Consider the following 15000-nt stretch of genomic DNA (forward strand, 5'->3'; position numbering starts at 1 on the left):
AATAAATGGAATTAAAAAAATTCTTTTAGGGCTTTTAAAAGTCTTTAAATTGCTTTAATTCTCTTTAAAACTACTTCAGATTACTCAAAATAATGTAAACATTTTAAAAAGTTTATAAAAGTTACCAAAATCTTCAAAAAACTTCCAAAAACCTATTTAAACTGCTGCTTTGCATGTAAAAATCCTTAGCAGCTTGACAGAAACATTGGGGGCGTGTCCAGTGAAACTGAGACCTCAAGGGGCGTGTCTCACTTACACTGCACGCTCCTGGCTTCGCGCTGGCTGCACTCCTGGGCGGCGTGACGTCATACGCTGCCCGGGAATGTGCTTTCTATTTCTGCAAGTTCAGGCGTCCCAGAAGCTGATCGGCACGAGCGCGGGGTAAGTGCAAATACGGGGCTTGCACGCGCTGCAAGCCCCGTTCTGGAATTTCTGGGCCAATATCTGTTACATCTCCAGCTTTTTCCAGTTCTGATGAAGGGTCCCAGACCTGAAACGTTAACTCTGTTTCTCTCTCCACGGATGCTGCCTGGCCTGCTGAGTATTTCTAGCATTTTCTGTTGTTATTTCAGATTGCCAGCATCCGCAGTATTTTGCAATTATATGCTTATATAACTTTGTTAAGTAAAGAAAAAAGAACCCTGAGCTTTGATATAAACAATACTGTAACATTTCCAGATGTTTTGAAATAACTAGCCAGCTGTTACTGTGAGCATTATATATAATTAAAATGGCCATAATTATCAAAGGAATATTTGTGATGCCTTAAGTTGGTGTACTAGCTTTCCGTGCCACTGACTAGTAGGTTGCAGCTTATCTCCCCCCATAATGAGTTCCTGATTTCATGCAGGCCATAGGGTGATGAGTGCTTCCCCAAAGAGGGTCTTTTTTAAATGAAGAGGTCTAGGCATCTTGGGCTGGGATTGATGCCTAAACTGGGGGACCTAAGAAGAGATAAAAGGAACAAATTAAAAATAACTTTTAATAAAGTTGCAATTGTGAATCATCAATATAATTCCGGTCCTCATCTTACTATAGATGTAGGAAAGATGAAGCCTTCTTAACGCCTATTTAAATATTTGGGTTAAGAAGTATATTTCTTCAATTTAATTTCTCCTCCAAATCAAGAGAAATGAGTCCCTTTAGTCACTAAATGAAAACTAATAACTTTGACTATCCGGTGAATACTTTGGGCGTACTCTTTCTATTAAAAATTTCCATCATTATAACTTACTATATTAAATATAATTTAATTATAATAAACCATTTACTCACGGCCTAGCACTTAAGTGTTTAATAGAACTTATATACTGATGAGTGCATCGTTGATTCAGAATTTATGGAACTAAGATCAAGTTTGTGGGTGGCTAGTTAGAAAATGGATACTGCACTCTCGATTATATTATATATGAGATTAATATATGTATTTATTTTTAATATTAACAATGAATAAAGGTCCTATACTCATTGTTGCCCAAGGATAACTTTATTTTACAATATAAAAGACAGAATGTTCTAGAGAACTATTACATGTTGCTAGAAGGAAACCGATGTCAGTATAATGTTGACAAAGGGAAGAAAACTGCTCAAAGCTGCTTTCTGGAAGCATCAATCTTGGCAGCACGGCACATGAAACCTGTTTCTAGTTACATTTTCAATTAATCCTAGGTCACTGTCACGTTGTGTAGAATATTGTTCATTAAAATTATTTTCACACAATATTTCAAGTGATAGTTCAGTTTTTTGACATCTAGGAATTTGATTTGTGTTGTATAACAATTTTAAGATCAATCCTTATTTGGTTTAATCAATGGTGTACAACAAGAAGAAAAGCATTTTGTGAATTTTCTCTTCAGATGATGGTGAAGAGTTGTAGAATGTATTTCTAAAGTTCTAAAGAGACCCACAGGGATTGTCCCACAGCGATGGGATGAAGAAAAAAATTAATTGTTGGCCAAGTCACCCTGGAATAGATCGTACGTAACTGGTTGTCAAGTGCCAGCTACGTGCAGTCTAGCCAAAGGTATTCTGCACAGCACAAGAAGTCCAGAAGAGGAAAAGAAAAGAAATATAAAATTATCCTCTCTCAAAAAGTACCACAGTTTCCCTTCACCCATTTGTTGCAATCTGCGGGGGTTGGTGGCTTTTTCTTTCGGAAGCACTTTTTGTTGACACTGGTCTTTCCTTCTGAGATTTCAGAAGCTTTTATGACTACTTCATTGAGTTAATGTTCAGTCTGTCTACCGGTCAAGGTAAAGATTGTCTCAGTAAAGAAATCCCTTATGTAACTGAGAGTTCTATTTGGACTTAGTTATTGTGCCAAAAATAAACCTTCCCATCTAAGATGCTGACCAGAAGGGATGTAACAATACTGAATAATATTGTAGCTCTCCTTTCTATGTTATTCAATCAAAGTCATTCGGCCAAATCTTGCTGAAGCGGGGCATCTTGTGGAGTATGGCATTAGTTAGACATTTTTCTGCACCCTTCAGATCGAAATTCTTTTATGCGGTAACTTGCTGGAAGTGCGAGCCGATAACGGGGCAACAGGACATCTGGGACCGTGTATCTCCTTAACCAATGAGATTTAAGGATTGGGAAAGAAACAGAGAGATGGCGGAGAAGGAGGGTGAATTAGAGTGGTTGAATTAGAGTCAAATCAGGTACAGAAAGAGAAATAAAGAGATGGAAAGAAAGATTGTAATAAGAGAGAGAGAAATAGGAGACAAAGGGCTGGATTTTCTCCATCAACTTCTGGCTAACCAGTGTGATTTCCCCCTGATTGACCTTGTTAAGCCTGCCCTTCGGGCTCAGCAGGCCAATTAGGGGGGAAGTCACTGACAGAGCATGTCAACGTCTGACGTGCTATGTGTCAAGACTTCTTGAAAGAAGAAATGTCAGCGTTTAACAGCTCTGTGAAGCTGTCAAACACTGACATTCTCTGTAGTTTGATGAGTCCTTGTGTTCAGGACTCATCAAACCTTTCAACTTTGTAGATTTCAGCTGGCTGTTGGGTCGGAGGATCCAGTCTGTGAAATCGACAAGGAAGATGTCGGGTCTCCCGATCCAGGGTGGATGAAAGCTGTAGGCAGAAAACAAGGTAAGTGAACATTTTTTAACACTTAACACTCACCTTCCATACTTACCACTCCACACTTGCGCTCATCACTCACCTCTACATCTTACTTTCAGGTCCCTCCGACTGCCGCAGACCTCCTTCACGTCTCTTCCAACCCGGCGGGGTTCTCCGACGTCAGGAAGTCTTCACCTGAGAAGGTAAAATGGCACTAATCCTTTTTTCTGCCTGTTAACAGGCAGTTAAAAGGATTTAATCCCTTTCCCGCCTCCAGGAGACGGGACCCGAAGCAGCACATCTTCCTGCCTCCTGGCAAAAGGACACGAAGGCAGGATGGGGGCAGGTTTGCCATCCACCCCCACTTTCTGCTACTTTACCGGCAGTCCCACCTCCATGTCCACCTACTCAGGGCTGAGGAAATCCAGCCCAAAGGAAAAGTAAAGAAAAATTGTAAAATTTTACAATTTTAAAAAATCTCTAGGAACAATTTACCACCTGAAGGAATGAAACTCCTCAATTTTAATTGTTCCCTTTCTGAGCCAGAGAGGTTGAGTGGCATTGCATTAACAATTATAATGTCATTAAAAGGGTACTTACACTCTTAATTACAGGACTTACAAGTTTAATGGGAAATTGATGTGCAAATCCAGCAAGTTCTCAGAAATAACAGGAAGGCTAAGGGTGAGATACTGTTTGTAAGATAGAAATTAACAATTCACGGCCAATTTACACATTAATAACAGTATGCATTGTTAACACGTTGTTATTTTTCCAGCAAGAGTTGGCCCATCATCTTTGTTTCTTCTGGCAGTGTAAAGACCTCCCTACATCATCAAGGAATGTCTATCATATTTTGTTGACCACACACACTGTCATTACAATGATCTCCCTACTGTTGACAAAAGAAGTATCTCTTTACTGTAAGGTTGACTTTGATTTTGTCAGCCCACAGAAGCTTTTGCAGGCTTCATCATTCTGTGCTCATGGGCAATCCTTAATTTATTTTCCTAGAAAGGGCATTTTGAGTGCCACACAACCACCCCCATCCATTCAGCACTACTACACTGTGCTTCTGCTGACACAGTCACCCTGGCTTCTATTGACTTCTGTTGCAAGATATGCATGTGAATTCCTGAGTCTCTAGGTTGACACAGATTTCAGGGCAGTAGTGTTCTAGTAATTGCCTACTTGTGATACACGTCTAATTGGCTACCAATCATATTTTATTCATCCTGTGTGTGCGGTGTATGTACCAATAGTATAACAGCAGCAATGTAATATCAATATCAATACCGAAGAACCAGCCAACTTTCCCTTCAAGCATGCTCCTGTTATTTTAAAAATGAACTCTTACTTAAGTTCTATGTTCAATTTTACCCCCTCCAACCTACTTTTAATTCAGTTTGCTATCCTTTCCCTAATTACATACCTCTTAATCATCTCTAATAAATTCTTGTGTAGTATCTTGTCAAAGGCTTTCCTTATGTCAATGTACATCCATTACATTTCCACCATTTATCATGTCTGTTACCTCTTCAAAGAATTCTCTGAGGTCTGTCAAGCACAATTGTTTCTTTTGAAATCTGTGCTTGCTTCTTCTAACTATTCTCTCTTTATCTATTAACTTTATATTTAATTAAAGTATCTGAAATTTTCTTGGCATAAATGTTAATCAAATTGGCCTGTAATAGCTCTGTCTCCTTTTTTGAAACTTACGTCAGCCAATCTCTGATTCTCTGGCACGTATCCACAATCAATAGAGCTCTAAAATACAATTTCTAAGGCCTCCTCAATTTCCTCCCTCAGAATCCCTTATCAAAAATGTTTCTTTTGTCCATCATAATATCGCTCACCTCGCTCTCAAATACTTCAGGATTCATCTCCTCTCTGATATCATTCTATTTAGTAAAGACCAATGCAAAATACTTATTGAATACCACTGTCACTTTTTCTACAAATTGACAATCCTCTCCTCCTCTCATTTTTAATGGTTCTCTTTTTAATGACATACTTGTAAAAGACTTTACTGTTATCTTTGATATTTTTTGAAATTCTTTCCTTATACTCCCTCTTAGGTTTTATCATTTCTATTCCTCCTAAATATATTATACGCTGATATGTTTATTTTCCATTCTTGTCCAGTTTGCAGCCAGGTTTCTGTTAAGTCTTGATGTAGAGATTATGTAACATAATTTAAAAGGGAATTGAATAAGTGTTTGAAAAGGAAGCATATGGGAGAAGGAACAGGGATACGAGAAGATGCCAGATAGTTCTAGTTCTGAATGGGGTCTTTTTGTGCTGCCATTACTATAGTTCACCATCAGGGAGGGAAAAAAAAAGTGTGCCTTACCTGTCTTTAAAGAATCTCCTGAAGCCAAATGCAACGAGCTTAATAATAGATTCGAAGACAAAGACGATGGTGAACACGTAGTTACAATACTTCAGAGCCTCTTCAAGGGACTGGGGGAGAGCAAGGTAAGGAAATGGCATTGTTAGAATACTAAGGGCTGATTATTGTGTTTAATGGGAGATAATATATTGATTATTAACATGAATCAATAAGGCACAAACACATAGCGCCAGCTACTGAACATGTCCCCAAGCAATATATGTAACTTTATTTTCACAAGTGATGATGACTCACCAGTCCCAAATTCTTGCCATGAGTGGAAATAAAAACATATTTCAGTAGAACACAATAACCATCTTATTTGTAACCCAAGTTTGTATTTTTATTGTGTTAATGATTTATCCTGCACATGGAGTTGGCCTTTCACCTCGGCAATGCAAGTTTAAACCTAGCCCAGCCTGATGGGATGAAAAATTTCCTTTGTCTCCTATTTGAAGTGAGTTTGAACAGTCTCAATCCAGTTCCTAGTTTGGCACTACTTGGCCATCTCACTCAGAGAGGTCACAGTATATCTGGAGAGTTAAATCACTGGCACAATGGTCAAATTTAGCTGCTCTTTTGAGAATGAAGCAGTGGCACATAAATGGGGCAAAGTAGCAGGAGCTCTATTCTCCACCTAACTGTGCTGTACCTGCCCTGACTGTGCTGTACCTGCCCTGACTGTGCTGTACCTGCCCTGGGTATACTTTGTTTTGGCACTGTGTCCCTAAAATGCAAAGTATTCAACGCCCTGGCACTAATGTTTCTCAACTTGATGAGAATAAAATTCATAAAGAAAACATTTTTTTTTAATTGCACTTTTTAAAAGCTAGAAAACTGAAGTGTTACGTGGTGTCACCAAGTTATTTTACTATAATTATTAACAAAACAGGAATTTTAAATGCACAGTTTATGGGCATCTCAAGCATTTTCAAATGATATCAAGGTTATATGTCTGTCTCTCTGCACACACTTACAGTTGGTTGATGGTAATGCTCCATGGACATAGTGATAACATTTATACCAATAATGAATGTGATGAATAGATCCAGGTAGTGACTGGTACACAACTTATGGATGTAAAGTCGAGCAGGGGAGTAGTCAGCATAATATGGTCTGCGTTGGGCTTCTGGAGGAGGTAAGGGGAAAGAAAAGAAATTTGATTACTTAATCCTTTCATAGGGAAAACAATAAACAGCAAAGTTCACATATTTGCAGGTTATGTTTACATATTGAATATACTAAAATTACTTAACTTCTTCGCTAATCCTAGCATGAGTCAGCACCAAATAATGCATATCTTCTGGTTTACTGGTTCTGAATTAAAGTATGAGTTATTACTGTTGGTGGTGTAGTCATATGCTACATTTCTCACTGTGCTATAGACCAGCAATCCCACAATTAAACCCCAGCTTCCATTAATATTCGCACTCCCAGACCATGATCTCCTCCAGGTCATCATGTGAAACTTGGAGGGGAGGATGGGCCAGAGGGAGTGAGAAGAAAGATCAGAGGCATAAGGCCTCTTGCCAATGTACATCATCTCCGTGCATCTAAACCACCAGTGGAACAGCAGTGAAGCTGCACGCAAAGGAGCACAGCTAGTCCAGCACCTCTTACAGCCATACAAGAATGTCTGAGTGCAAGATACACAGCAAGAGGATAAACTTTTTTAAAAAGATAGAAATTAATAAGTGGTAAAAATTCACACATGCAATGTTGTGCCCTTCTGTTAAAGACATTTGCTAAACTATATATATATATAGTTATATAAAAAAGTGAAAAACAGTAATTAATTGTTCTTAACACTAATATTTATGTAGCAAGAGAATCTTGGTCATACTAAGAACTTTGTTACAGAGCTCTGCTATGAAGAAAAATAAAGTTAAGATAAATACTTTAAAATGCACTAAAGCCATACCAACAATCACGAGTGTATCTTGTTCATGATATGGATCAAATTTGTTCTATTGTAACTATCGAGGCGAGAAATATACCATGCAGATATTACATGCTTGTTTTACATTAACACATGCGATTTAACATGCACTGCTACATTGCACAGTGCTAGGTTAGGGAAGGTTTTCTAGGGGAAGTCACACCTGAGAGAACAGGGGAGGAAGGGAGTCATTTACATAATAGCGGGAGGGCTTTTTTTTGATCTTCCAAAACAAATGGTGTACATGGAATGAACCTTTCCTTTCCCAGCTCAGCATCTGTTTTCTTTATGGCTAACTGTGAAGCAAATTGGCACTTTCCTTACATTAATGGTATTATATAAATATACAAGTTACCATGAAAGGCTACCACTATAAAGGCACTAACATAAAAATGTGCAAGAGATATTCAGGACCTAATCCATCCGGAGTTCATCTGGAAAGCATATCGTTCTTGACTCTATTGAGATGTATACAGCACTTGGATTTGTTGTTGCTCTTATTGCTCCAATTCCTCTCACCTTGTATAAAGAGTATCACGGGGTTCACTTTCTGCCATCTGTTTAGTCAGTAATAACCATGTATTTTCATTGCCGTAATGGTTATTTTTATTCAAATATATTTATTAATATCAATAATCATCTTACACATTGTTGTGTATCTAGGGCATTGTATAGATTTTATTGCTTTAGCACCACCATTAAAATAGCATTAATTCAAAGGTCTGCAGCAATAATACAAACTATGCAGGATATAAACCATGCATGATAATCCTTCTTGCAGGGTACAAACCAGTACGATACTCCTTTCCATTTATGATGCCAATGAAATCTCTGGCGACAGTGAGAGAGAGTTCATAAAGTATAAACATAGATATTTTAGGAAGACAGCAGGATTGGACAAGCAGTGCCCAAACTGCCACCTCAAAGGCTATAAAATAGCAGCACAATGCCAGTTTTTGTAAGACTCTTGAGAGACATTTCTGAAAAAAAATGATGGTCAACCAACTCCAGTGGATGAGTGACCACAATGTTGTTTGATTTTGTAGGTATTCGTGTTGACCTCTAGGGACAAATGCCTACTAAATAATTTAGTTCGACTTCAGATGAATAATTACTAAGTTGTTTATTAACTGGAACTGACGAAATACAGTAGGTAAGCTGGCTTTACACAGGAGCAATGCGAGGTAGGTCTTTCTCTGACGGGGACTCCACGAGGACTGAGTCCGTAGTCCTCGGGAGAGCGTGATGACGTCATCACGCTCAGTCGTGTTTTCCCGGTCTTCGGGTGTCACGTGACCGTGTCCTGACGTTAGCGCGTTGGCCTGCGCTTGGGGCGGTCACATGACCCGCGCCGATACGTCGGCGCGTTCACCCGGTGCAGAAGCTGGATGTTGAGGCCGAAGTCGCAACCACGGGAGCAGGAGCTGGAGGCCGAGCTGAGCCGGTGCTTGCCGCGGGGATCGCGTCGCTCATGTCTGCCGGCCGATGCGGCCGAAGTCGCGGTAGGCCGGGCTGTGCCGGCGGCCGTCATGGAAGGCCGAGTCGGGCCGGCGGCCGCCGCGCGTATGTCACGTAATGCGTGACGTGATGTCAGCGCGCTAGGGCGCGTCTTAAAGGGGCAACGGCCCCCACAGGTAAATTAAAGGGGCAACAGCCCAAACAGGTAAGTAATATACATACAGTTAGGTTAAAGTGAATTATATACATTATATGTGTAAGGGACACCCGGTGGAACCGCCACAATTTATTGATTTTTTTCCAAGGGTAAGGGAGTGCTCTGAATTTCCTGAGCTGTGCAAGTCCAATCCTCCCTTAATGAAAAGTTATAATTCTGCTGAGCCTGAGCTGAAATGTGTCATGAATATATTTATAAGAAATTAAGATTCATAGGCCGCGAATTTCTCAGCAGAGGCGGGATGATGGTGTGAGAGCTGGTTTCCGGGTTCCAGTCACGCACCTGGCTGCAGCCGCTCTGTAAACGGGATTTTCCCTTGATTGGCCTTGTTAAGTCCGCCCTGCGAGCTTCCCGGCCAATTAGCAGGAAGCGGGTCTGATGACGTCATTTGATGACGCGTCATCAGCCGGTTTCCTTAAAGGGACCACGTCCACATTGAGTTTGACAGTTGTTCTGTCAGTGTTTGACAGCATTGAGGTGCTACAAAAACTGACAAGCACTGCACAAAGGCGGACATTTGCACCCAGGCTCTCCAATGATTCCCTCTATATGCTTATGGAGGGAGTCACAGCATGCAGAGATGTTCTCTTCCCTTCCAAGGGTGGAAGAGACCTCCCCAGAACACCAACGCAGCCTGGTTGTGCACTGCACAGGAGGGCACACGCAGGGATGTCGTCAGAGGTCCCTGGCTGCAGTGGCGCCAACCTTTCAATGATCTCAGTGGATCATGAAACGTTACTGCAAAGCCACACTTAAAATCACCCTGCTGTGTCACTCAACACATCCCCATCACTCTGCCTTCCATACTTTTCTCCTGCACATCCTTACTCACACCAATTTACCTTGCACCTCCACCCAACAATCTCTATCAACTTTATCACTCCCCCATCTCACTAGCCACCCCTCACACTCACCCTCATCCTACTGCAAGCATACCAACCAACAAGGGTAGGCACTTGAGAGGTTTAGCCAATGTCCATGTGAAGTTTCTGGTAATGTGTTGTCATACAGTGAAATCTATTTTTCCAAAACTGCCCCTTATTGGACAGATCTGAGCGCACCTTGAGCAGTGTCTTACTGAATTCCAGTGAATGCTCAAACATAACTCCCCACTCCCCCCCCCCTGCTATAGTGATGAGTGTGCATGGAATGGCTTGGACATTAAAGGTATGTTTCATGGTGCTGGTGTGGGATGGTGTCAACCTGGTGCATCATGTGGCAGCCAGGGTTTACAGCGTCAAGTGAAGTAAATCTGGCCATGGTGATGCCATCGTTGGCCTCCCAGGCAGCAATGTTGTCAGGGGCTGATGCCCTGTGTCCAGTGCAGCATCAGGTGATGGCGGAGAAGGTTGGTGATGTTGTTGGTGTGCATGGTGATGTAGGTGTTGGGGCTGATCGTGGAAGGATTCGGAGGACCAAGGTCTGATTGTTTTCAAGGGCACCGATGTTGCTGCAATAGATGGCAGCTGTAGGTGAGATGGCAGAAATGATCTGTCAATGGTGAGAGAGGTTCTCCCAATGAGGTGGCACTGGACATACAGTTGGATGTAAAAACTTGTAAGCTAAAGAAATCTCTATATGTATTAAAAATGCAGTAACCAACATTTTCTGCACTCTGAAACTCACCATCTGCAACATGCCATCCTTTACACCACTTCTGCAGCTGTCAGCTTTTCAAAAACATCAGAGCAGACTCAAATCATGCCAGCTTGAGAAGGCATGTTTCCCGAACAGCGGGTAACCCGTGGGGAGAACGTAAAATTGTAAGGAAGCCTCAAAATAGTCTTAAATTGGTTCTTAACAAGCCATTTAACAAGCTCAATTGTATCTCCCGCCGCTTGGTGTCGGGTCAGCTCTCCGCTGACAGACCCGACACCTGGGAGACTTGTGTGGAGGCGGGTTGACATCTTTGCTATTTTGCCAGTGGACCCGCCTCCAAACCCGCCCTCTGAGTGCCGGCAAATTCGTGGCCATAGTATGCAATTGCAGTTAGAGTTACGGAATAGAATTCCATTTTTGCAAAGAGGCCCATGGAATTCCAACAAGGTTAGACCAGTAAAGTTTTAGCCTCATATCTTTTCAAGCATGTACACTGTAGCCATCTTCTGAGGGAGAAAGAGAAAGAGATCTATATTGGTAGGACAGCAAAGTTGAAGACCATGGAATAAAAGGGATAGTGGCAGCATGGATACGAAATCGGCTAAGTGACAGGAAACAGAGAGTAGTGGTGAATGCTTGTTTTTCAGATTGGAGGAAGGTATACAGTGGTGTTCCCCAGGGGTCGGTTCTAGGACCACTGGTTTTCTTGATATATATTAATGACTTGGATGTGGGTGTACAGGGCACAATTTCAAAATTTGCAGATGACACAAAACTTGGAAGTATAGTGTACAGTGAGGAGGATAGTGATAGACTTTAAGAGGCTGCTGGAATGGGCGGACACATGGCAGATGAAATTTAACGCAGAAAAGTGCTAGGTGATACATTTTGGTAGAAAGGATGAGGAGAGGCAATATAAACTAAAGGGTACAATCCTAAAGGGAGTGCATGAACAGAGAGACCTAGGTGTATATGTGCACAAATCGTTGAAGGTAGCAGGGCAGATTGAGAAAGCAGTTAAAAAAGCTTATGGGATCCTGAGCTTCATGAATAGAGGTATAGAGTACAAAAGGGTGGAAATTATGATGAACCTGTATAAAACACTGGTTCGGCCTCAACTGGAGAACTGTGTCCAATTCTGCACTTTAGGAAGGATGTGAAGGCCTTAGAGAGGGTGCAGGGAAGATTTACGAGAATGATTCCAGGGATGAGGGACTTCAGTTACGTGGATAGGCTGGAGAAGCTGGAGTTGTTCTCCTTAGAGCAGAGAAGATTGAGAGGAGATTTGATAGAGGTGTTCAAAATCATGAGGGGTCTGGACAGAGTAGTTAAAGAGAAACTGTTCCCATTGGCAGAAGGGTCGAGAACCAGAGGACACAGATTTAAGGTGATTGGCAAAAGAGCTAAAGGCGAAATAAGAAACAACTTTTTTACACAACGAGTGGTTAGGATCTGGAATGCACTGCCTGAAAGGGTGGTGGAGGCAGGCGCAATCACGGCTTTCAAAAGGGAGTTGGATAAATACCTGAAAGAAAAAAAACTGCAGGGCTACGGGGAAAGGGCGTGGTAGTGGGACTAGCGGAAGTGCTCTTGCAGCGAGTCGGCATGGGCTTGACGGTCCGAATGGCCTTCTTCCGCACTGTAACCATTCTATGATTCCATGACAGCTAAGTTTTACCAAACAATGTAAATGCTAGTCATGGATAAGTCCACAGCATTGACCATTCTACCCTCCTGGCTAAAAGAGGTCAGGAGTGGGGAGAGATGGAGGAGCAATTTTGTTTGTTATTTCTGATTAGAGTACCTAAATAGGGAAATTTAACACATTCAACGAATTTCACAATTCTTCAACTAAACTAACTAGCAGCAAAGGTACAATAGGGCATATTCCTTCTAACCACAATACCTATACGGTAGTATTTGATAAACAGGTTGCGACAACAGGACAGCACTAAAATGTACAGCACAAACTACACATCTTTCTGAGTCTGCCACATTCAACCAAAACTTTGGGACTTCTCAGGAGTTGCTGCTTATGGCAGATGCAAAATGGAAAAATAAATACCAATTAATTTTTCATGACAATCAAACATATTTTCCTATGTTTCCCTACCTTCTAATGAGGTATGTGTTGTGTAATAACTTGCATTTTCTACAAATGGCAATCAGGAAATGTATACTTTGAAAGATGTATGTGAAGTCCATTTAATAACTAGTTATTATATGTTTCAATATCTTTGGAAAAGTATATTTATATAACAAACATCTTATTGGGAAACAACAGACGCTTGATTCTTGACTAGCAGAAAGATATTGTTGTAACCTTTCTCCTCCACAAACATCATACGTGATTTTATCTGAAAGGATTAGGAATTTTTTTCATGAGAAAAAAATTATTGAAAATAAATTATACAAAAGTAAACTGCAATGCAACCGGTCTTTTCAGGTCCTCATGCAACGTGAATTCGGCATGCACTGGCATGCTGTGGGGATCACATTTCTTTCCCAGTCTGGAAACAGGCAGGGCTCAGAAAGATGAAACATACTACCGACCAGCCAGGTACAGTTTCTTACTCCTGCGCTTATTCTCCAGCCGTCGCAGACGCTTCTCCTCGCGCCGGCGGGCCTCCTCGGCCTCCTGGTGCTGCCGGCATTTGTGGAAGTTCTCCACCACCACCCCCACGAACATGTTCAGCACAAAGAAGCTCACAATCAGGAGAAAGGAGATGAAATACAGGAGCATCCATGGGTTGTGGTTCCTTTGCGGCTGCCATTCAGAAAGAAATGTGCAGGGGGAAAGAAAAGGGCGGAATTAGAACAAAGCATGGGACCAATTCATTTCTACCAGGGAGAGAGAAAACAGGGAACTACAGACCAGTTAAACCTGACATCAGTCGTAGGGAAAATGCTAGAATCTATTATTAAGGACATGGTAACAGGGCACTTCGAAAATAATAATAGGATTGGGCAGAGTCAACACGGATTTATGAAAGGGAAATCATGTTTGACAAATCTGTTACAGTTTTTTGAGGCTGTAACTAGCAGAATAGAGAAGGGGGAATCAGCGGATGTGGTGTATTTGAATTTTCAGATGGCATTCGATAAGGTGCCACACAAGAGGTTATTAAACAACATTAGGGCTTATGGGACTGGGGGTAATATACTAGCATAGAATGAGGATTGATTAACAGACAGAAAAGAGAGAGTAGGAATAAACGGGTCATTTTCGGGTTGGCAGGCTGTAACTAGTGGTGTACTGCAAGGATGAGTGCTTGGGCCGCAACTATTCACAATCTACATCAATGATTTGGATGAGGGGACCAATTGTAAAACAGGTGCACTATCCCTTATCAAAAACCCTTGGGACCAGATGTTTTTTGGAATTCGGAATTTTTCGAATTTCAGAATGGTATTCAGAATCAGTATGTAACACCTTAGCAGGGGTCTGGGCAGCACCTCGTAAGCAAACACATTAATATTTCTGCAGCGAACCTTATGAATATTCACACTGAGTGGGATAAATAAAGACTATAAATAGTATTACAGTTTATTTGTACAGTAATAATTTGGTAAATTAAATAGTGGGATAAATATAGACCATAAATACTCTAGTTACGCTCCACGAAAAAACTTTCGGTTTTCAGAGGTTTTCGGAAGTGCGGATAAGGGATAGTCTACCTGTATATCCAAATTTGCTGATGATACAAAGCTAGGTGGGAATGTAAGTTGTGAGGAGGATGCAAAGAGGCTTCAAGGGGATATAGATAGGCTAAGTGAGTGGGCAAGAACATGGCAAATGGAATATAATGTGGAGAAATGTGAAGTTATCCACTTTGGTCGGAAAAATAGAAAAGCAGAGTATTTTTTAAATGGTGAGAGATTGGGAAATGTTGGTGTTCAGAGGGACCTGGGTGTCCTTGTACACGAATCACTGAAAGTTAACATGCAGGTACAGCAAGCAATTAGGAAAGCAAATGGTATGTTGGCCTTTGTTACAAGAGGACTTGAGTATAAGAGTAAAGACGTCTTACTGCAATTATATTGGGCTCTCGTGAGACCACACCTGGAGTATTGTGTACAGTTTTGGTCTCCTTACCTAAGGAAGGATATACTTGCCATAGAGGGAGTGCAATGAGGGTTCACCAGACTGATTCCTGGGATGGGGGGGGTTGTCCTATGAGGAGATATTGAGTAGACTAGGCCTATATTCTCTAGAGTTTAGAAGAATGAGAGTTGATCTCATTGAAACATAGAAAATTCTTACAGGGCTTGACAGGGTAGATGCAGAGAGGATGTTTCCCCTGGCTGGGGAGTCTAGAACC

General features: G+C 41.3%; 1 protein-coding gene across 1 annotated transcript in view; it reads right to left on the reverse strand.

Annotated features, from left to right (window-relative positions):
- cacna1ha (calcium channel, voltage-dependent, T type, alpha 1H subunit a) overlaps nt 1-15000 on the reverse strand; it is a 362311-nt gene that overhangs the window by 56086 nt on the left and 291225 nt on the right. The window contains exons 23-25 of the mRNA XM_086000548.1: nt 13253-13445; nt 6443-6594; nt 5427-5536 (exon numbers count right to left, since the gene is read on the reverse strand). Coding sequence (XP_085856674.1) covers nt 5427-5536; nt 6443-6594; nt 13253-13445 — 455 coding nt within the window. The remainder of the gene's footprint in view (nt 1-5426; nt 5537-6442; nt 6595-13252; nt 13446-15000) is intronic.

This window comes from Somniosus microcephalus, chromosome 11 (assembly GCF_052327205.1).
Source record: "Somniosus microcephalus isolate GS21.2 chromosome 11, FLI_Smic_1.0, whole genome shotgun sequence".
NCBI lineage: Eukaryota > Metazoa > Chordata > Chondrichthyes > Squaliformes > Somniosidae > Somniosus > Somniosus microcephalus.